Below are 22,381 nucleotides of genomic sequence, written 5' to 3' on the forward strand. Positions count from 1 at the left end.
TCTATCGGATCACATCCTGGGCAGGCAAGGTAAAAATATTTGTTTCCTGGACTGTTCTGGCAGTATTTCAAAGGGGGTGGGTTTGCTGTGGGAGGCAGCAGCAGAAAGAAAGTAAGAGTGGAGAGAATCTCAGGCCTAGCATGAACTTTGGTCTGAAAGATGCCATGTTAAACACACAAATGAGAGAAATGCATTAGCCAAAATATAAAGCAACCTGGGCCTCATTAGAAAACTGTGATTTTACTTTTTTCAGATATACCAACTGTACATGATTCTTATAGGCAGAAGTCAGTACAGTTTCCAGGAACTTAATACAGAGAAGCAATGTTTAGAAGCATTGGTACATGTTTAACAAGTCTTCTGGTGCAACAATGGGCTAGGTAAATTAGCATCCCCTCATATCCTGGAATTTGGAAAACTGTCATTAACAAACATGTCCATCCCAAAAATCAAGAAGAGTAGTACAATTTTTAAAAGCACCCACAGTACCAATCCAATAATTCTTTGTGCAAGTATCTGTAGACAGTCTTATCTATAAAACTTTTCTTTACAGACAGCAGATATTTTTAATGTAGTTCTGCTGTATAAGTCATATACCAAGTGGCAATTCATTAAGAACAAACCAAACTCACTTTTGTAGAAGCCGAGGCCAAAATTACTGGCCTGTACTCAAGATAGATACAAACTTCAGTACCATATTTACAGGCTGAGCCACTTTATAGTACACAAATAAGTCAAGATTTATGGCAGGTTTAGGCGCATTATGGAACACTGGTTTTTGTAATTTTTCACGTGGCCAAGTTTTAAGAGTTCTCATTTTCTAAAGTCACTGGCTTCACTAAAAATAGACTTGCAAAAGGAAGAACAAGTGTTCCTCAGCATTCACTGCTTCTCAATAGACAGGATCAGTACTCTTTCCCCAAAGGATTATGCTAGTTCTCCTGGAACAAGGTAGGATTACTGCTGGTGCAAAATGCTGCCTTATAGTTTTGAAAAAGTGTTTAAATGGAACTCCAGTAAGGTGCTCTTAAACAGATGGAGGCCAGCTTCCCATTGAAAGATATATATTTTCCAAATTAAAATATTTTTGTGGCAATTTGCCTTAACATACTGACTAGATCTTGCCAGTTACTTTTCTCGCTAATGCTAGATGTAATATAGCACTAAATATTTAATAAAATACATTGCACAATAAAAATCTCAATTAAGCTAAAAACAAAAAAAAGTCATAAGATTACACCCTAGTACACAGGCTGCCGAGAGTAGTGAAGGGCAGTTAGTCCTTTATTGTAGTCATGCATGTGTGGGCTGTAAATGTTATAAAAGGGCTGAAACTCCATGTCCATTTTACTTCAGCATAGGAGAGGCAAAGAAGTATCCCTGGCGTCCAAGGTTGGTTGCTGACTTGCTTTTGCTCCCAAATCTAAACAAACAGAAATGGTAAGGATCTGTTCTAAAGCAATAATTCCCAGCCCTGCCATTAGAGCACCACCTTGTGATGAACTAGTGAATTAGCACCTCTACATGTACAGTGACATCTTTTTTCACCATTCTGTGCTTTTTTAAACACTCCTTTTTAACTTTGATTTGTTTGTGGTCCCCCCTCCCTGCTCACGATGTCACATACTACTTATGATGCGGCTGCTTTTGTTGGTTCCTAGAGTCTGAAGTACAGGCATTCTGTTTAACTTAGTGCCATGGAAGCTAGGGAGAGAGGCTTGGACCTGTACACATAAGCTGTCCCTCTGACCAGCTGCACTAAGAGCCATGGAGGAGCATGTTATGAAATTTGCATTGAGGAAGGGCAGATCCAAGCCCCTGTAACTTTCTCAACTCCTTTAGTTCTCTGCCATATATTCCACCCCACCCATGGAGTAGTGCCCCTCTCCACCGCAGTAAGCAGTTGATTAGTCTCTTATAAAAAAACTACCATCATAAATACAAAAGGGAAGGGTAACAACCTTTATGTATGCAGTAACAAAATCCCTCCTGGTCAGGGGTACAGAATCACTTACTTGTATGAGGTTAATCAGTTCAATTAACCTAGTTGGCACCTGACCAGAAGGACCAATGGGGAAAGAAGACACTTTCAAATCTGGGGCGGGGGGGTGGTGGTGTTTGTTTGTGCTCTCTGGTATACAAACACTCAAATATAGTGTATGATATTATTTGGACTGAGACAGTAGCTTAGATTGTCTACACTACCACTTTTGCCTGTATAACTTATGTCACTCAGGGGTGTGAAAAAAGCACCTCCCTGAACGACATATGTTACACTGACAGATGCGCTGGGGTGAACAGCTTCTCCTGCCAACATAGCTACCACCACTTGAGGTGTTGGTTTTATTATGCTGACAGGAGAGCTCTCACCCATTGGCATAGAGCGGCTACACAATCGATGTTACAGCAGGTTTCAGAGTAGCAGCCATGTTAGTCTGTATTTGCAAAAAGAAAAGGAGTACTTGTGGCACCTTAGAGACTAACAAATTTATTTGAGCCTAAGCTTTCGTGAGCTACAGCTCACTTCATCTGTTTCCACAGTATGCATCCGATGAAGTGAGCTGTAGCTCACGAAAGCTGAGCCTAAGCTTTCGTGAGCTACAGCTCACTTCATCGGATGCATACTGTGGAAACAGATGAAGTGAGCTGTAGCTCACGAAAGCTTAGGCTCAAATAAATTTGTTAGTCTCTAAGGTGCCACAAGTACTCCTTTTCTTTTTGCAAATACAGACTAACACGGCTGTTACTCTGAAACCTGTCATTATGCAAGGCATTGTATTTAGCTATATGGAGTGGAAATCTATCAACTGCATGAACAAACTTGTACAGATACAGACAGACATCCTCTTCCTGTCCAAATGCAAACAGATCTTACAGCAGTGCTGCTGCATTGGTACAGCTGTGCCACTGTAAATTCTCTAGTGTAGACATGGCCGTAGCATTTGATTTTACTATCCCAAAGTACGCAGCACCACTTACTTCGGGGTAGTCTTGCTGAGCGTAGATCGGACCTTCTGGGACAGGGAGCTAGACGAAGGAGTCTTTGTCAGTTGCTGTTCTGGAGTAGTGAGAGGACCCAGCATGCTCACTTCCAACAGAGGAAACAAGAGTCATATTAGAACAGGTTTCAGAGTAGCAGCCGTGTTAGTCTGTATTCACAAAAAGAAAAAGGAGTACTTGTGGCACCTTAGAGACTAACCAATTTATTTGAGCATAAGCTTTCGTGAGCTACAGCTCAGAGCTACAGCTGTAGCTCATGAAAGCTTATGCTCAAATAAATTGGTTAGTCTCTAAGGTGCCACAAGTACTCCTTTTCATATTAGGACAGGCACATGATAACTCACATACAATGTTTCTTCTTAAACTAAGGTAATGGGATTATATTTTGCCCCGTAATCAGGATAACTCTGCTGAAGTCCATGGTGGGACTCCAGATTTACACAAGTGAAAATAGCAGAACTGGCCCAATATGTTCTATAAAAATAGAGGCACAACAGCAAAGCTAAGTGAAGCAGGAGTCGCTGCTTAGTACACGTTGTACGTAAAAATGTGTTAGTCTTCCACTAGGTTTGCTGAAGTTTGAGAGAAGCTTGTCTTTCCTGTCATAAGCTACTTCCCACTCCATTCCCCCCAAAAATGCCCTGGTAACATCGCACCAATTGACAATGCCACAGCTAGATATTTAACTCTTTAAAGCTTCTTCGTAGCTTGACATTCAGACTTGCAGCACTGAAGGCAGCAGGTGTTACAGATGCTTGGTTATCACAGTGAATGGTTACAGTTAGGCCTAGGCTGGGGACTAAGAGCAAAATGTTATGTTCTCACTGTGAAAAAGTAAGACTCCTCCTGAGGCTGGGAGGTAGGTAAAACGGACCAAAGAATGCCTGCTTTGAAATGCCATTAGAGAGACGAGATGGGTGAGATAATATCTTTTGTTGGACCAACTTCTGTTAGTGAAAAAGACAAGCTTTCAAGCTACACTGTGTAGCTGGAAAGCGTCTCTTTCACCAGTTGGTCCAATAAAATATATTACCTCACCCCACTTGTTTTTCTATTATCCTGGAATCAACATGGCTACAGCACTTGAAATGCCATATCAGCGATAAAGAGCCATGACCATCAGTATCAAAGGCTGTTTGGTAACTAATGTGGAAGAGGAGGAGTAGGAAATATGCAGTTTGGCAAGCCTGTTCCAACACAATCTAACAAAAGACTTTGATCTGAGGTCATTGTTTTAGTTAGAGTGGATGTTTGACCATAGTTGAAGATCTGATAGAGCAACATTCCAGTGCTACCTTTAACATCTGGTGTTCGAGGAGTGGAATAGGCATTGGAGTTTTCAATTATATGCGCTGGGTCAATGTTTTCTTGCTCCACCATCATGAACTGGCTCCAGTATTCCACTGGCAGTGACAGCAGCCGCTCTACCACCTACAGAAATACACTTTAGCACACGATTCCCCACTGTACCAGAAACCTACAACTCATTCAGCCTAAAAGTGGTATCAGATGGGCCAGAGGACAACAGCCCCCCAGGTGCCAGTATAATCAGATTCTTTAACAGGACACTTCATGTGTCTTACATCCACATTCTACCTCAAGGTGTCATTGCTAATCACCTACCTTGGGTTGTCGTTTAGTGTCCTGCAAGAGTGTCATGGGGTCAGGATCTGGCACAGCATGGGCAACTATTGTGGGACCAAAGACTTTGGACAGGTTGGTGATGTCCATTTTAGTGTCTGGGCTCTGAGCCACTCTAGACAAGAAAGAAAGAAAAAGAAAAGGACATTGAGTAAATTTTGTTCACAGATAGAAAGCCCTGATAATGTAAGCTGATGTCAATTATATCTGAATTTGCAAACAGTCCCAGGTAAAGACTCCCCTGTCACTCAACCCCTGTAGAAACAGAACTACAGCATCATCTCTTTTTCCCCATTTCCAGAACTCCTAACCTGGCTGAACCCACCTCTGAAGATGAATCATGAGGAAAGCGAGTGTGTCTCTGTTAGCCTGAGGGAGTTCACCAACAGCTTGGTACATGGCAGCCACACTGTTGTCTTCATCTAGAATTTCTTTAAATAAAAAAAGAAAGCGATTAGAGAGGCCTATGGGACCATTTTCCTCAGACAGTAGTATGTTCCATCACAGTGCTGGAGAGTGTTAAGATTCTGGGTCCCATGCTCCCGAGTTCTAATTCTAACACTGATACTGTCCAACCTTGAGTAAGTCATTTAAACACCTGTGCTGTGGTTTTCTTGTCTAAAATGGGGCTAATACCAGTGTCCCAGAGGTTTTGTGTTATGAGGCTTAATGTGTGTAAAATGCTTTGAAATCCTCTGGTGAACAGCACTGTATTGTGATCTCTCTGTTGGACACTGATTTCAAAGATTTTCTGTACAAATATTAGAATAGCTTCAAGACTGCACTAAACTTGTGCACCATTCCTGAACAGGATACTGACTACCAGGACTATTGATTAGTTCCAAAAATCAAAACATGGGATTATTTAAGGATTAATCTAATCTAAAAATATGGGATCTAGAGAGTGAGTATCCACCTAATGTTAGCAGACTATATGATAAAATCCACAGAATGAGATAGCTGCAGCAGCAAGGCAGATTACTGATCAGAGAAAGTTTGTCAAAGACCTGGATGAGATACTTCACTAACACCAGGCAGTGTTGTAGACGTAGATCTGCGGTAGGAAGGAAGACCTCTTTACAGTATACCCAGTACTGCCAATACATTCATACCCGAGAAGGACTGCCAATTCAGATGGATCTGTCTGAGAATGTTCCCTCAGGCACGACAGCTGCCAATGGCATTTGGCTCGCCTCACCTGCTGCCTCCATAAAAGTTTTGTTTAGCCGGAATGTGAGAATGGGTTCCTTTAGGCTGCGCAGGAAGTCTTTAAGAAGGCCACAGATGGCATGGATATCATCCACTTTGCTGAGCAAGGGCACAGTCTTCCCTCGAAGGAACTTCTCCTTCAGCTCTTTCACTGTCCGGTCACAGCCAGAAATTCGGTATAGGCCTGTCTGTTAGAGAGTAATGCCTAAAGTCAGGACTTCACCTGCCCAAACATCTTGAGAAGGTAAAGTCTAGATTCTTCAGTAAAAGCAGTCTCCTGTCCCCATTGTAAACTGTGAGATCTCCGAGTAGGGACTGTAACTTGCTCATCGTGACTCATGTATTGAACAGCACTGTGTACATCTACAGCATCATAAACAAGAGATTCTCAAGTTAACCAACTGTGGCTCTAATATCACAGCCAAATTCATTTCACTAGCACCCCCACTGATTTCAGGTGATTCTTACCTCACGTAGCCCCCGCTGCTCAATTTCATTCACACAATGAACTATAATGGAAGGAATCATTGGCGGAGTCATGGGCACAAAGTCCATCAGCGTCCCCTAAAAGAAGGAAGAGACTGATTTTGCAACATTGACATTTACAAGCTTCAGGACACTGGAAGTGCTCAGGAGATCCCATCAGATATAGGCTTAGGAATAGTCACGGATTCTCATTCCCCAGACCCACAGAGGTAGGTGTCATAGGCACAAAGAGAGGACAAACACTATGTAGTCTAGTAGAGAGCTAAACAGTATCTACCCAGAGTCCTCCAAAAAACACATTCTTACTCTATAGGAAATGGAGAGCCAAGAACTGAGTTTCACTTAACTCCACAGGTGCAACACGTCTTACCATACACTAGAAGCTTGGGCAAAAGACTCCTGCTTCACAGGCCAGTGGAGAATGGACCATGCAGCAGATATGAAGGGAAAGGAGGAGGGCAAGTAATATTAACATTTAATAAATCAGATACTCTGGCACCTATATATCAGGATCTTAAGTCCACTAGAAATGTCTAGACTGCATTCAGCTCTTTATAGCAAACGGAAGGACTACTACTGTGAGTGGCCAAAAAAGAGGGATCTAGCCTGAAACAAGCAGGAGACGCCTAAAGACAAGCTTAGCTGTGCCATCATTCACCAACCTGAAAGCATCTTAAGGCTCCAATTTAAGCAAAATAACTTTGCCAATAACTTCAGTTCACAGATGAGGCTGCACTGGAAACACTGATACATGCAGAGCGAGAAATAGTTTCTGTGACTGCTTGCAAAATCAGAACAAAATGCCTCCACCACATACTTTCAGAACCACCACATACAATTCTCCTCCCTCCAAAAAACCCACATTCCTACTATTCTTGGCTTTAACAGTCTCATTTATGTATTTCTATTAGATCTGTAATAAAGCAGACAATCTACATAATGCAGAAACAAGTTAACCAGTATATAAGATTCCTGGAGTCCTTAAGCAAGGTCTATTTCTCACAAATGGGCATTAGCCCATTTGTTGTTGGCAGCTACAGGGTTTAAAGCTCATCTCACATAAAGCCATACCTCTCCAATTCTGACAGGAGTTCCTGTTAACGTTGGGATGCAGGGAAGGGGACAGCGGTCCCGACATTCTGGGTGAGTCACCACACGGCAGTCCCTGCACTTTAGGGACAGTTTCCCAAACTTTATCCGCTTTCCACATGGAACACATGACTCTGGTTTGATAACCTGGAAATAAAGAGCCTGTGTGTGAGGAAGTGGTAATAATGCAACAAAACAACAGATACAGTTTAGCTGCACAGGTATATTGAATGAGTGTCTTGTTCTATATTGATGGCAAAGCACAGATACCATCATGTCAAATTTGTTGAAAGAATAATGGGGTTGGGAGTTAAATAGGCCCTTGGCAATGGTTGGTGATTTTGCTTCTAACAAACCCTGCTCCTTTATTTTACCATCTTAGTTCCAGCCATCATGACATCTGTTACAGTCACTGGGACATGCATGGGAAGTTTAAACTCTGGATCTCAAGGGCTTAACTGTCAGCTGTTAAACTTCAGCATAGCAGTACAAGAGGTCTTTCACAGCAGAAACTAAAAGATATATGCCTGCCTACAGGGCAGTCCCTAGGGGGGTGCAGGGCCTAAGACATTAGAAACTCTTGTGCCCTTGTTCCTCCCCCCTCAGCACCTCCTGACACCATGAAACATCTGATCCACGGCAGGCGGTGAGAGGGAGGAGGTGGTGGTGCTGGAGGGAGGTGGAGGTTCTGGTGGGGGGCTCCTCCACCTGCCCGCTCACCTCCTCACCCCATTCACCTGCCTCTAGCCTCACCTCCCCGCTTCACCCTGATTCGCCATACCCAAGGGACGGCTCTGCCTGCATATATTCCAGGGCATAGCTGAGGACTCCAGGTCAGGGCCCAGAGCTGAAACTGGCAACATCAGTTTGATAACTGACACTGTGCACCAGCCTGCACTAAGAGGGATGTACAGCAGTAGGTCCAGTGAATCTCTTTCAGGACTGACTATAATCCACCCACAAGAGAACTGAAAGGGGAGAGCTGCTCAAGTTCCTACTGCCTGTACACATACCGTCTTTGATACAAATTCATGCAGCCTCATCCCCCCATTGCTCTGAGGAGTGTTAGATCCATCAGTTTCAGATCTGGGTTCCAGCTGCCTACTGCCCAAGCTCGAGTCACTATTCCAGGGCTGTAAACTGGCTGAAAAAGAGAGAGATCTGTAGAATAATTTTCCAGTCTTCTGTTTTCAGTATAAAGACTATATAATGATTGAGACAAGTGTCCTGGAACCGGCAGGAGATTATTGTGAATGACAGAGATATCCATGGCCTAACAAGTACTACCAGTTGCACCTGGCATCTGTGTTATGCCAAAGGTAGTGCCCCCAGCAGAGGCTGTTACAAGATACAACTGGCAATTAACGGTTAATTATGCAGTCTTGTGTTCCTTTCTATCTCACAGGCAATCACTCTTGCAGACATGCTTTCCAAAGCCAAACAAGAAGTATGGTGTATTAGTGTGTTAAAACTGAAAGCAAAGCCATGTTACTTTTGAAAGCAATTAAAATCAGAGAATAAGGGCAACAAGCTTCAATTATTATTGCCCAGGAGCAACACATCTTGAGTTAACTGAGAGAATAAGCATTAATACAGGCACATAGTTCTTGTATTGGATACACATTGAGTTACCTCTAATCTCTCTAGTATACAAAACTTCTTTGAGCTATTACTTTGCTTATGAATATATAAAAGCAATGCTAGAACCCCCCCACTCCCTGCGTTGGATTTATCAGAATACCTCCACTCAGAAGATTTATGAAAGAGAAGTTTTAGCGGTTAAAGTCATTTATTTGGAGACGGCCAGGAAGAGAAGGCTAAAAGCAAGAAGTTCATCTTTTGTCTTTCAGTTTGATTTTCTCTGGGCTTGAAATAACTATGGTCTGTTTCAGAGGGTCTGAAAGGAAAATGCCCCCATGTTTAGTTTTTTCTTTTGCCTTGATCCCATTTAAAGATCCTTCTGTAACCCAACTTTCAAAGAGAGGTTTATTATTTTTAAAGAACAAGTTAAATTTAGAGTTTCTCCAATAGCCAGGATTAGGACACCTGAGAGAGACTATTATTTGATTACTAGCTTTCAAGATGCCAGTTTAATGCTAATTATAGGAGAAATGGGAAGCAGCAGGTGGAGGGAACAAAGATTTTCTTGGAATTTTGTTTCCATCCTCCTTACTTCATCCTCCTCTCCTAGATATTAACACTTACTAGCCCAGTTAGATTTAACAAATAAAGAGATGGCAGAGAAAAATTGTGTGCCTAGTTTATTTATTGTGAAGTTGGTCATTGTGAAGTGTGGTTCAGCAAACAAGTTCTGGTCTTTGCTGTAAACTTTACTAGTAGCCATTAAGATCCCTCAGACTACCCTTTTTCAAAATAACTTTTCAACATAATCACCCCCATTTCTATCAGTGTCTGCAGAGACAGGCAAATAAAGATTCATGAAAATTAATGACAAGTAACAGCATTGTGCATTAAAACCAGGATAAGGGACAGCCTGCAGACATACATATACCTGTCCCTGTCTTCCTCCGGCTTCTGAGATGATAAGGTATAGTCTGAATAGTGGAGATAGCTTCAATTGGGCCACCATCATTAGGGACCATAAGTGTCGTTTTTGCAACTATAGACTCGTTTCCCTGAAATGAAAGAGCTATATGATTAGATGGCAATATGATGTGGCAAGGGATATATAGCTTTTATTGGCCCCAGCAGATCAATTATATTGCATTAATGTGTACAACTTAACCAGATGTCTAATTTAATCTTGTGTCAAATGCCAGAGGTACAGAAAAGGAAGATAATTTCCAAATTATTATGTGACAGGCATTAGCAGTGACTTCATGAGATGCTGTCCTGTGAAACTGTTATACTAGCTCTAATTTCAAAAAGTATCCTACGCATTTGAGGGCTACACAAATACAGCCACCTCTGACAAGAGATTTTAGATGCACACAAACTCAGCTGGGTTTACATACCTGGTCCACTGTGGAGCCAATTGATCGGGTTTTTTTTAAAGGACCTGGAGGGCCTTCTATGAACTGTCTGGAAGAACGCTGAAAAGAAAATGGGTGTTAAACAAGATTGGAGGTGTCAAACCTAGAGCATCACACTGCATTTCCTGAAAGTCTGGGGTAAATTCCACTGCAGTGTTTGCAGATACTGAAGTCCATAATGATTTCTATTTAGGAAGGATATGAAGACTTGTGAAATAAGGTAGCCTAACTGACCAGTAGAAATGATTTAGCACACATTCTTCCCAAGAAGTCTGACTGGCCAACTCAGTGCTCTACCACCAAGACCTTCAGGGGAAGTAATTTTCCCCCTTCAACATGAGGAATGCTATTGGAAAACACAGAGCAAATACCAAATCCTCCCCCAATAAGACAATCATCTCTTCTGATGGTTCAGTCCCCCTTCCCTACCCAACCCACATGCTGACTGCAGGGTAGTAGGACAAATCCTGAGCCCACTATTATAATGGAAACACCTAACTTTGATTTCCCCCTATTTCATGTTACCAGAATGATGCAGTAGATCCACCAAGAAGCTTCACTCCAAGTAACTTCCGCTTGTAAGCTGCAGGTGAGACTAGAATGGGATGTGGAAATTCACTCCATCATCTCCAGCTGACAAGTGAAAGTTACTTCCAAAGCTTTCATCTGAATCCACACAATAGTGCTGAATTTTTGGATGCAAAGAATTAAGGATTTATTTGTCTAGATAGTCCAGTTCTATAAACTAAGTCAGAAGAAGCCTTCCATCTCTTGCCCATGGTGCAGATTAGAGTGCATTTCTGGGTGGTCTGATCTGACTGAACTTGGACAATGACCACCAGATCAGTGTCTCTATTATAATAGCTGAACTACCACATGTAGCCACAGTCCTACCTATGGTTACTCCTGACTGCTCCAACCACTTAACAGGAAAGAATGTAACATACCCGTTTCTCTCTTTTCTTCAGTCTGACAGCCTTCACCAAAGAGGAATCCCAATCCTATAGGTAGGACAAAGTCTTGTGTTAACATACTACAAATATCTTTCAGACTTTAGCCATGTCTTTCATTAAATCAATTTTAAAGAACGGTGGAGCAGCGAGCTTAAGACAAATATAATTCATCTTATCATCCAGTTATGAATCTAGTGTTTCCTCTGGCTCCATTTGTGATTTCTGAAGGGTTATAACCAGGGAAGTCAGCTTCCCTGCAGTTCCCTCACCTCTGTGCTCATTAAGATTCTGACAGCAGGGATAGAAACAGAGGTTCAGAATTCTCACTGGCCTCTACTACCTCCTCCACCCCTCATTAGTCATTTTCTTACACTCACTGCTCCCTTTAAATTTCATGCTGGAACTACTAAGACTCAGACTTTAAGGTCAGAAGGGACCATCATGATCATCTAGTCTGACCTCCTGCACATTGCAGGCCACCCATTCCTGTAATGGGCCCCTAACCTCAGGCTCAGTTACTGAAGTCCCTAAATCATCTTTTAAAGCCTTCAAGTTACAGAGAATCCACCATTTACACTAATTTAAACCTGCAAGTGATCACTGCCCCCACGCTACAGACTAGCAGGGGTGGCCAACCTGTGGCTCTGGAGCGACATGCGGCTCTTCAGAAGTTAATATGCAACTCCTTGTATAGGCACTGACTCTGGGCTGGAGCTACAGACATCAGCTTTCCAATGTGCCAGGGGGTGCTCACTGCTCAACCCCTGGCTCTGCCACAGGCCCTGCTCCCACTCCACCCCTTCCCTTGAGCCTGCCATGCCCTCGCTCCTCCCCCTCCGAGCCTCCTGCACATCATGAAACAGCTGATTGGGAGGTGCAGGGAGGGCGCTGATTGGTGGGGTTGCCAGTGGGCGGGGTTGCTGATGCGGGGGGGGGGGGGGGAGGACGACGACGGACTTCCAAAGCTTGGTGGTAGAGCACTGAGATGTGGGGGGGCTGCGGACATATTACTGTGGCTCTTTGGTACATTGGTAAATTCTGGCTCCTTCTCAGGCTCAGGTTGGCCACCCCTGCTACAGAGGAAAGTGAAACCCCCCTAGGGTCTCTGCCAATCTGACCCAGGTGAAAATTCCTTCCCAACCCCAAATATGGCAGTTAGACACTGAGCATGTAGGCAAGACACACCAGCCAGACACCTGCGAAAGAATTCTTTGCAGTAACTCAGAGGCCTCCCTATCTAGTATCCCATTACCAGCCACTGGAGATATATGCTGCTAGCAGTTGCAGATCACTACATACCAGTGTAGGCTGTCTCATCATACCATTCCCTCCATAAACTTAACAAACTTTGTCTTGAAGCCTGTTAGGATTTTTTGCCATTCCACACCAGACGTGAATCCCTAGTTATAACATCACAGTACTCGGTTTCTGTAGACAGAATGGTAACTAGAGACTAGAAACCTGATCTTGTGGTATCACACCCCCCCCACACTGATTAGAACACTAAATTAGAACACTCATATTGTAGGTCTGTAAGGAGAATCAACATATAAGGACACTATTTAACTTTGCTTAGCAGTGCAGTGTTTTTATGGTTGATATTGCAAGACACTGAGCTGCTGAAACAATATGGAGAGTGAAGATAGATAATTCTCAAAGATTGGAGTTACATTACCAGTGACTCGTCAGTTTTGTCAAAGCTGATGTCTGATAGAATTGAGCCAGATTCATCTATTGTTGAAAGTCTAAGAAGTAAAGTAAAAAGCCATTAGTCTGTGGGTTTCACTTCCAGTTGACCTCATGATTCCAGGGCAAGTTTACTGACCAGGCAATAGCTATGTATTCCAGTTCGGAACAAGGCAAGACCTTGATGCTATGAATGTAGCACTAATGTAGTATAAACATAATAATGATTTTTGCAATCATTTTAGTGCTTCTTGAGCCCCCTTATTTCTGCTATAAGGAATATTTCAGTGCCATTACATAAATCAGTGACATGACCTCATCTGGATCACTGTATTCAGTCTCAAAGATATGGCAAAAATATATTTTTGTAATGATTTTGAGAGGATATCAAAAACTTGTAAATGCAATTACCTGCTTTAATTAGATTTAATGAGAAATATGAAATTCTTATAGCTTTCGATAAGAACAGTTAAAGTTTCAAATTTTTCAAACTAAAATAATTTATGTTATGCATTAGATCACTTTGAGGAAGAGGTCATGTGAAAGATCCTGGAATACAGGATCACAGGAGAAAAAAGCTGATAGCTTTGGGGTATTGCAAAGGAAAAGTCAAAAATCTCCACCAAAGTCAAAGATTACTGTAAATCTAGGGACCAGATATCCAAGAGTTTAAGTATTTGTGCTAATCAGTTGTTTCCCTTATGGTCAGGTTGCTACCTTCCCTACCTTCTGTTCCCAGAACCTCCAGTGGAAAGGTGAGGCCTGTTAAGGAAGGCCAGGGCAGATTTCTGTTCTTCACTTAGCTGAATGCTTCCAGATGCATCACACATCAGTAGCTCCCGAATCAGTTGGATCTGCCGCTCCTGTAAAGCGGAAAACATCAGCAGTAGCTAGGGGAGAAAGCGTCACTTCAGATTTATGGGAGACAGGCAGACCATAAGACATTTAATACAGCTAATGCAGGTAGGCTTTGAGGAAGTTTGCTACTCCAACACCATATTAAAAGCCCATAAAGCAGAAACTGGTGTCATAGCTTCCAACAGGTAACAAACTCAATTTAAAGTAGCAGCAGTGAGATTCTTCTGAATTAAATCACTACTCAAATGAAGGCTATAATCTCTTGCAATAGAAAACAATTTATTGAGGTCTTATTAGGTGCCAGTTATTGTCTTCATAAATCCAAGTAGCTTAGACCTTTTTAGACTGCTGAGAAACGCACAAAAGAATTATAGAGTTGAACAATTCCAGTCTGCTGAGGAAACCAATATGGAATCTTCCAAACAACACATTAGGATGAATTAAACTCCATACTAATCTTGCCAATATGCTTCAATTCCTACCTGCAGGGTTATAAATGTCTACAGTTACTAAACCCTAAAGAGCTGGAGAGACACTGCAGCAAAAGGCCTCACAGACAGTCACAAGATTCCCAATAGAACTTCCTGAAATTTGTTGATGTCTCACAATGCTGCAGTGACGCAAGTAGTCATGGTTTTGTGGCTCTCTGCAAATCCATGTAATATAGAATTTCTCTTCATTCCTGCCTCACACATGCCATTGGTGGGAGGCTGCCTATGTCCTCTCTACCTGAGACCAGGAGAGTGAAAAGAGTTCTTATCAGGCTCATTAAACGCCCAGAAGAGCTGCATGTAGCTTTGAAGCTACAAACTGAACTCAAGCAGTCAGAACCATACTGAACACTCCTAATACTCTAATCAGATGAAGGTGCTTCATGTGCCATTTCCTATTGCCCAGTGTCATTAAAATCAGTGGAGTCTTCCATTTTGTTACATTTGAAGGTGATGGTACCATGGAAAACATGTATAGCTATTAAATATACTACAGGAATTAATATTTTTGTGCCAACACATTTAGGAACATAGAGGGCTCTTTTGTAACTTTCCACATCCTTCTCTGAGTGGACTTATCTATAGCACGGAAACACTCATTTAAGTGAGCCTCTATGCAATTAAGGCAAAGCCTGTTCCACACACAAGTCACATCACAGGTAACATGATACCCACCAGCTTCTCACAGTCTGCTTCAGCTCGCTGTCTTCGCTTGATCTCCACATCCACCTGATTGCGAGCATGTTTCAGCTTCACATCCAGTGCACTACACTCAGTTTCTGTTTTCATCAGAAGATCCTTGTACCTGGCCAGCTCATGATCTGCCCTCTGCCACTTCTTTCTGAACTCTTCAAAGTTCTTTGCCAACTGGATAAACTCTGAGAAGAGGACGCTTAGTCTTAACAACATTCTAACTGTCTTAACAACTCTAGAATCAACCAGTCGATTGTTGGTGACCACTGGTCTAGCTGATGTCCCCAGCAGTTACATCAGTTCCCCATACCAGAATCATGGATTCCTGTTTTACTGGCCATCCTGTCTCTAGCATGTAATGTAGACTTCAATATAAGAGAGTCGCTCCCCAGGTTTCATATGTTATGCTATATCAGCTTAAAGAAAAAGATGACCTTCCTGGCAAGTTGTCATACATCCGGCCAAAACTACTGCTATTAAAGTAACATGAAGACAGACTACATTATCGTCACAGCTTAGTACACCAGAAAGACTTTCAATAGCAGATTCAAATATAACTGCTGTAATATGCTCCAGTAGATGTAAATTAGTATTATGGATGTCTGGAGCTGCAACTCCATTCAGCTAGATAATTTTACTTTCAAATCAATATTTGTATAAAGCCAATTTCCTTTAGCTGTTTCACACTGCCCTAAGGGGAATATAAATGTTCCATCCTGCAAAGCTACAGCAAGAAGAGATTTCACAAGTTTGCCTTCAGCCAGCGTTTTCCCCCCTGCTATTTATGGAAGCAGTTAGTCCCAGACAGTGTAAACTCTCCTTGGGCCCATGTCGAAGAAAGTTAACTATTGGGGCCCTCTAAGGTTTTCACCCCCTCCTTTGGTACTAATTAGCTTACTCTACACACACACACACACACACACACGCACCTTACAAACCTTGTAAACTCCAACTTTGAAATTCTGTGTGCAAGAAAATCAGGATGCTACAGCATGATGCATTCTTTCCAGAAGTTCAGCTGGTCACTTCAAGCATCCAGTCAGAGCAAATGAACCAAGTTTGCTCCCAAATCTATGCTCTTCTAGGTACACCACTACCTACAAAGCCACCAGTGGGCTCTTTAGTACTCGGGACTGAAGTTGAAATGAGCTAGTAGTTGTCTAGTCTTACATTGAACAACATACATGAGTTAACTGTGACTTGACTTACGGTATTCATTTCCTTCATTTAGAAATTCTGACTGGTGCATGAGTTGATCAAACAGATTCCGTAAATTCAGCATTGCAGTCTCCATCTTCCTGCCAAGAAATGAAAAGAGTTAAAGTGATCTATCCAGGTTTTTCCACTCCTCCAGACACAGGAGTCATTCATTGCCAGCCTAAGACAAACCTGTGCTCTAAAGTGTCTGACTTAACATTTGTAGCCAAATACAAAAGTCTCTCAAGAATGCAGTTTCAAACAGCTGTATGTTTCTGATCTTATTCCTTGAAGAAAAGGTCTTCAAGTGTCCCCATAAATTGAAGATGGTCGAGACAGCTTTGTACAGAACCACTACGTTTCCCCCATACACACCCCCACAAACACTCCAATGCTTCAGATAACTTGCAATATACTGTAGGGCCTCATACCCCCAACAAGACAATAAGGGATTTCCTGCCAATTTATAATTTTGAAGGTATACAAAATGTTCCAATTCCGGACTAGGAAGAATATAACTCTCCAAAGGACACCATTATCCATACAGTTTCAGAGCTACATACATAAAAAATTAAACAAATGTCCTTGGAAGATCTTTGGGTAGATTTGGATTTTGCTTCATTTTTTAAATTACTGTTCTTATTGAAAAGATGTTTTAAAATGATGGCCATGGCAGTACTAGTTACATCACAGGAATGATCAAGACAGAAATTGCTAGCTCAGCAGTGCAGAAATTACTTCTCTAATGCAGGTTTATGCTGGAATGCTTATGAGAACTCTGGCTAATATGTTAATACCAAGTACAGGCAGATGATTACATTGTAATATGTCCTGGCATCCAAGCTACACAACACACCACCTCCACAATTAGAAGGGTAAAAGCAGTTTACATATGAAGCACTGTGAACAGGCATGCTTTAATTCCATTCGGCAGGGAAAATTCAAACACTTTAGAGACCTGCTGATGCCTCAGAAGAAAAATTCTACTGCAAGAATGTTATTCTATATTTCTGTACCTTCACTCTACACTCTTCATTAGTAGGGACACCTAAAAGAAAGGGGGACATCAGTTTTTAAATGTTCATATGTTCTCCTGCTTAATTCTGTTCATTTCTCCATGACTGATGTCAAACCGGTGTTACAGTGCAGAAAAGCCTTATTAGCAAGTAATCTTTAGTTACAGGAGTAAGGCTTTGCAAGGACTGGACCTGGATTACGAGTTCAGATACCAAACCAGCATCAGAAGCAGATGAATCCTCAGATCTAATTTTCATGAAAATGTTCTTAGTAAGGGTAAGGGAAGAGCGTAATATGATAGCAGAATTGTTTTGAAATGCTTTCCAGTGGACTGATTCTCATAACCATATTCCTGGACTTCAGCAAGGCTTTTGACACAGTGCCACATGACATTCTGATAAGTAAGCTGGAAAAATGCAGGCTCAGTGGAACTACCATTAAATGGCTACATAATTGGTTAAACAACCACAAACAAAGAGTAACTATCGATGGAATTGCGTCAGATTGAAGGGAGGTCTCCAGTGAGGTTCCACAGAGATTTGTTCTGGGTCTGGTGTTGTTCAGCATCTTTATTCATGTTTTGGATGTAGGAATACAGAGCATACTGATCAAATTTGCATATGTCACAAAGCTGGAGAGGTTAACAGCATTTTGGAAGATACAGCTAAAATTCAGAGTAATCTTGATAAATTGGAGAACTGGGCTATTGACAACAAAATGAAATTCAGCAAAGATGTTACGCTTAGGGAAGAAAAACAAATGCACAAATAGAGAATGAGGGATAACTGACATGGCGGCAGCACTGCTGAAAAGGATCTGGGAGTTATGGTGGATCACAACCTCAACACGAGTCAGCAATGCAATGCTGTTGCATAAAAAGAAAATGCAATTTTAGGTTGCATTAACAGAAGCACAGCATGCAAGTCACAGGAGGTGATAGTACCACTGTACTCAGCGCTGGTTAGGCCTCAGCTGGAGTACAGCATCCAGTTTTGGTCTTTATAGAAAGGATATAGAGAAACTGGAGAGGATCCAGAGGCGAGTGACAAAGATGATCAAAGGGATGGGATGTAAGCCATATGAGCAAAGGCTGAAGGAACTGAGTATGTTTAATCTGAAAAAGAGGAGCCTGGGGGAGACATGATAGTGGTCTTCAGATATTTGAAAGGCTGCCATAAAAAAAGATGGAGAAAAGTTCTATCTTGCCACAGAGGACAGGACAAGAGGTGATAGGTTCAAACTACAGCATAGCAGATTTAGCTGAAAATTTAGGATTAAAACCGTAAGAGCAGTAGGACAATGGAACAGACTGCCTAGGGAGGTTGTGGAAGCTCTTTCACTGGAGGTTTTCAAAAGGAGTCTGGATAGCTATCTGTGTTGGATGCTTTAGACACAACAAAATTCTGCATCTTGGCAGGGGGTTAGACTAGACCTGAACTCTTTGGTTCCATATCCAAAATGATATGCCTCTTAAGAATCAAGCACTAACCAAGAAACTCTCTACAGCAATCTCATTACACCAATAAAGAGCACTAGTGCGTTAAATGTCCTTCGAATCACTTCAGCAGCAGTTCTTTTTATGGGTTCTTAATGGGCAAGTCTCCTGTGGTTATAAAAATAAGTAAGAAAAAAATTGAGTACAATTTTTTGTTACTTAAAACATTTAGAACCAATCAGACATGACATTATTGGCTACACAATGGGTCCCCCCACATCAACCAACGGAACTTGGAAAAAAATTCAAACAGGCTGCAGGCAGTAGTGCCAGCTCCTCTATTGGGAATCCAAAGACCTTTCTTCCCACACTATCCATTTAACGGAAATGCACACTTTATTATTCCCTCATCCCAAAGCAACTTTACAGACATAGGAAGCAGTACACCACCGCCAGTCATTCCTGTCCATGGCTTTTTCCTCTGCTAAACCCAACCTCGCTGTGTTCTTGCATACAACGTTCTGCAGTCTAGCTGGTGGTCAGACTCTTAAGTCAGACTGACCTTAGTTGTGTTTGCTAATTTTCTTTGCCATCCTATCATCTGTTTGTCTTCTACAGGCTCCACACTTTACAGTGATACCATTTATTTATACCTCACCTGACAGACATGTTGCTAGTCAGCCCTAAGAGAATCCTGGGATTCAGGTCCCCATGTTCCAAGGTTTATGTAATAGGATGTAGGTGGCAATTGTGTTTACTTACAGAAGCGAGCACTCTTGCAGCAGAAAATCATTACTGCATCACCAGCCAAACTGTGCCAGCTCTGCAGAACTATCTGAAGCCTTCTTATTGAACTAAGAGTGTCTCAAGCACCTCTTGGAACTTTGCAGTCACCTCAATAGTTGGCAAGCCTCTCTCATATTTCTGCAGGTGGAAGATTGTTCTCAGTAGAGAAGGATTAACAACTAGTCCACCACTGGACAATGACATGGTATTTGAACATTCCTGTTCTCACCATGAGTGCTTAGTGCTTCACTCCACAGTTCTCTCACCAGTAACACTTATGGGACAACATAAAGGTATACTAGCAAGCCCTCCAGTACATCTATGAGAGCTGCATTCTTAAAGTGTAAATAGATACACCCATTCCACCATAAATAGAACCCTAACATAGTCTAAATCCTACTTTCCTTATTCACAAGAGCAGTCCCACTAAAAACAATGGGATTACCTCAAACAGCGAATACAACCCTGATTTACATAGGAATAGAGTACAGATGTCTAAGAAAGAAAGTTTGATTAAAATTTAACTGTTCCTCCCCCCACTCCCATAAAATTACTAACTTCAAGAGGTACAGTGTTTTTCAGCTGGTTAAATGCCTTTTACCTCAACACCTAAAAAATATGTAGGCAGCAAGTACAGCTGCCTGAGCAGTAGCACTTAAAATCTACATTCACCAAGTTATTTTCTAAAGGTACAATGATCCAGGTTTAGAGAGGAATGAGTGAAGAATATATAAAAATATAATAGACAATATGGGGTGAGAGAAGAGTCTGGAGTAGGCAAAATGCAAAACAACATTTTAGAAGGGTTGATACAGTGTATTTAAAGCATCAATCACCCAGGCACCTTCCTAAAATATGATATTTAGGGTGCTTTCATGGAGATCCAGACCTAAACATGAGACAGGAGATGGAAGCCAAGCAGTCCTAACTAAGGGGTCAAAATTAATTTTCGTTCTCTCACAGGCTCATTTCAAGGTAATCCATGTCCTTAAAACAAAATACCACAATGCTGGGCAACTCTTCTGTTCCACAGTTAAAAGGGAGGTGCCACTTCCAGACTATAAATCACTCTTTCTCTACACAAGGTAGAGATCCAAAAGATCTAACTTAAGCCTTCTCATACATTTACAATGTCAATTGCAAAGATGCCTCTAAGTAAGAGGAGTGTATCTGAAAGAGTCATTAGGATATAAATCTCCTCACTGCATTTTCCACTTTATGCATCCGAAGAAGTGAGCTGTAGCTCACGAAAGCTTATGCTCAAATAAATTGGTGAGTCTCTAAGGTGCCACAAGTCCTCCTTTTCTTTTTGCGAATACAGACTAACACGGCTGCTACTCTGAAACCTAGGGTCCCACTGAAAGAGCTACAAGTTTATTTAAACCCAAGGATCTAACAGAATTTCAATTATGCCTCTAGAGAAAAACACCCATGCAGGGCATCCTAAACATCCCGTTGACAGGTACGGGCTCGCTCTGGGACGTCCAAAACACAACTGTCTTCCCCTACCAGGAATCCAGCAATGCCCACCACGCAAAGGGGCGTTCAACAGCAAGGCTCTCCCCAAACAGGACCCCGCCTGACGACAGAGGCGGCTATCGTGGTCATGAGGCTCCCTGAGGTTAATCCACCATAGCCTGATGCGGGGAGGAAGGGTCAGTACAAAGAAGAGTCGAGTCAGGGCACGTTCCAGCTGCGTGGAAGGCGTCGCCGGCACCCTGCATCGCCCTCCCGCCGCCAGAGCTTCCCGTCCCCTCGGGGCCGCGATGCCACGGTGACGGGGCCTGGCCGTGCTGGGAGATGCCAGCATCAGAGCGCGCGGGGCTGCTCCGGCCAGCTCGGACCGGTTCCTGCCTGACGGGCACCGAGCCCGAGTCTCGGAGGGGCAGTGCGGCGCGGCGGCCGGGGGGAAGGCCCGCCACCACGACACAGGGGAAGCCGATGGGGCGACCCCTCCCCACCAGCCTGGGGGTCACTCAGCGCGGGTACTCGCCCCCACAGCGTCAGCCGGGAGGGACCCCTCGGCCCCACGCCCGCCAGACAGGGTGACCCCGGTACCCCCGCTACTCACCCTGGCCGCCTCACACGCTCGGAGCGGCGGTTCCTCACCAGCCGGCAGGCGCTAACTGTAGCGCAACCACCCAGCTCCGCGCGGCAGCCTCGCCCTCTGATTTGAATCCTCACAGCTGGCGAATCACAGAAAGCTATCCGCGCCTTCTCTGCCACTCATTGGTTCCGCTTCCACACGTAGAACTGGCACGCTGAAGCTGACCTGAACACCATCTTTGTTGAGGGCCTGGCCTCCCGCCTCCGCCCCCTGGTTTCTGAGAGCCGCAGGGCGGCGTTTTCGTCAGTGAGGGCAAGTGTCGCAATGGAGACCTCAGCACTTGGGACACACCTAGAGGCTTCAGTGGGCTACAGCCTATATGCAAACAAGGCACAGCACCCACCCCAAGCATGCTGCAGTCTAAGCCAGTGATTCTCATACAAATTTAGAGGTGACCCCTTTCAAACAGCAAGCCTCTGAGTGCCACGCCTCTTATAAATAAAAACACTTTTAAATATATTTAACACCATTATAAATGCTGGATGCAAAGCGGGGTTTGGGGTGGATGCTGACAACTTGTGACCCCCGCTGTAATAACCTTATGACCCCCTGAGGGGTCCCGACCCCCCCAGTTTGAGAAACCTTACCTAAGCTAATCTCTCAGTTCTACAGCTGCAGTAACTGAGGAAGGGCAGACCCAGGCTTGCTGTGTGGGGACTGGTTTCAGAGTATCAGCCCTGTTAGTCTGTATTTGCAAAAAGAAAAGGAGGACTTGTGGCACCTTAGAGACTAACCAATTT

At 43.0% G+C, this 22,381-nt stretch overlaps 1 protein-coding gene across 3 annotated transcripts; it reads right to left on the minus strand.

Annotated features, from left to right (window-relative positions):
• Positions 1–219: 219 nt before the first annotated feature.
• On the minus strand, positions 220–21,706 carry RACGAP1 (Rac GTPase activating protein 1). Of its 3 annotated transcripts, none has more exons than XM_084610562.1 (17): positions 21,606–21,706; positions 16,309–16,397; positions 15,082–15,284; positions 13,784–13,920; positions 13,047–13,116; positions 11,366–11,419; positions 10,401–10,478; positions 9,938–10,061; positions 8,439–8,569; positions 7,408–7,572; positions 6,319–6,414; positions 5,840–6,038; positions 4,967–5,072; positions 4,624–4,756; positions 4,296–4,431; positions 2,980–3,088; positions 220–1,423 (listed from the first exon to the last, which is right to left on the minus strand). In XM_084610562.1, the coding sequence occupies exons 2-17, from the start codon at positions 16,391–16,393 to the stop codon at positions 1,348–1,350; spliced, it is 1,902 nt and encodes a 633-aa protein (XP_084466688.1). In that variant the 5' UTR covers positions 16,394–16,397; positions 21,606–21,706; the 3' UTR covers positions 220–1,347. The 3 variants fall into 3 exon arrangements, with proteins under 3 accessions (XP_084466688.1, XP_084466686.1, XP_084466687.1); XM_084610560.1 differs by having other exon boundaries at positions 9,932–10,061; XM_084610561.1 differs by having other exon boundaries at positions 9,932–10,061; positions 16,309–16,393; positions 21,606–21,691.
• Positions 21,707–22,381: the final 675 nt, after the last annotated feature.

Source organism: Lepidochelys olivacea (genome assembly GCF_965140295.1).
Source record: "Lepidochelys olivacea isolate rLepOli2 genome assembly, chromosome: 20".
NCBI lineage: Eukaryota > Metazoa > Chordata > Testudines > Cheloniidae > Lepidochelys > Lepidochelys olivacea.

What these genes read in the sequence shown, in the direction of transcription:
- RACGAP1 (XM_084610560.1), bottom strand. Translation starts at nt 16,393, where the DNA reads ATGGAGACTGCAATGCTGAATTTACGGAATCTGTTTGATCAACTCATG. An exon ending in GGAGGTTCTGGGAACAGAAG is followed by an intron (nt 13,117 to 13,783) that starts GTAGGGAAGGTA and finishes TTTACTTCTTAG; the next exon opens with ACTTTCAACAATAGATGAAT. An exon ending in TCGAACACCAGATGTTAAAG is followed by an intron (nt 3,089 to 4,295) that starts GTAGCACTGGAA and finishes CTCTGTTGGAAG; the next exon opens with TGAGCATGCTGGGTCCTCTC.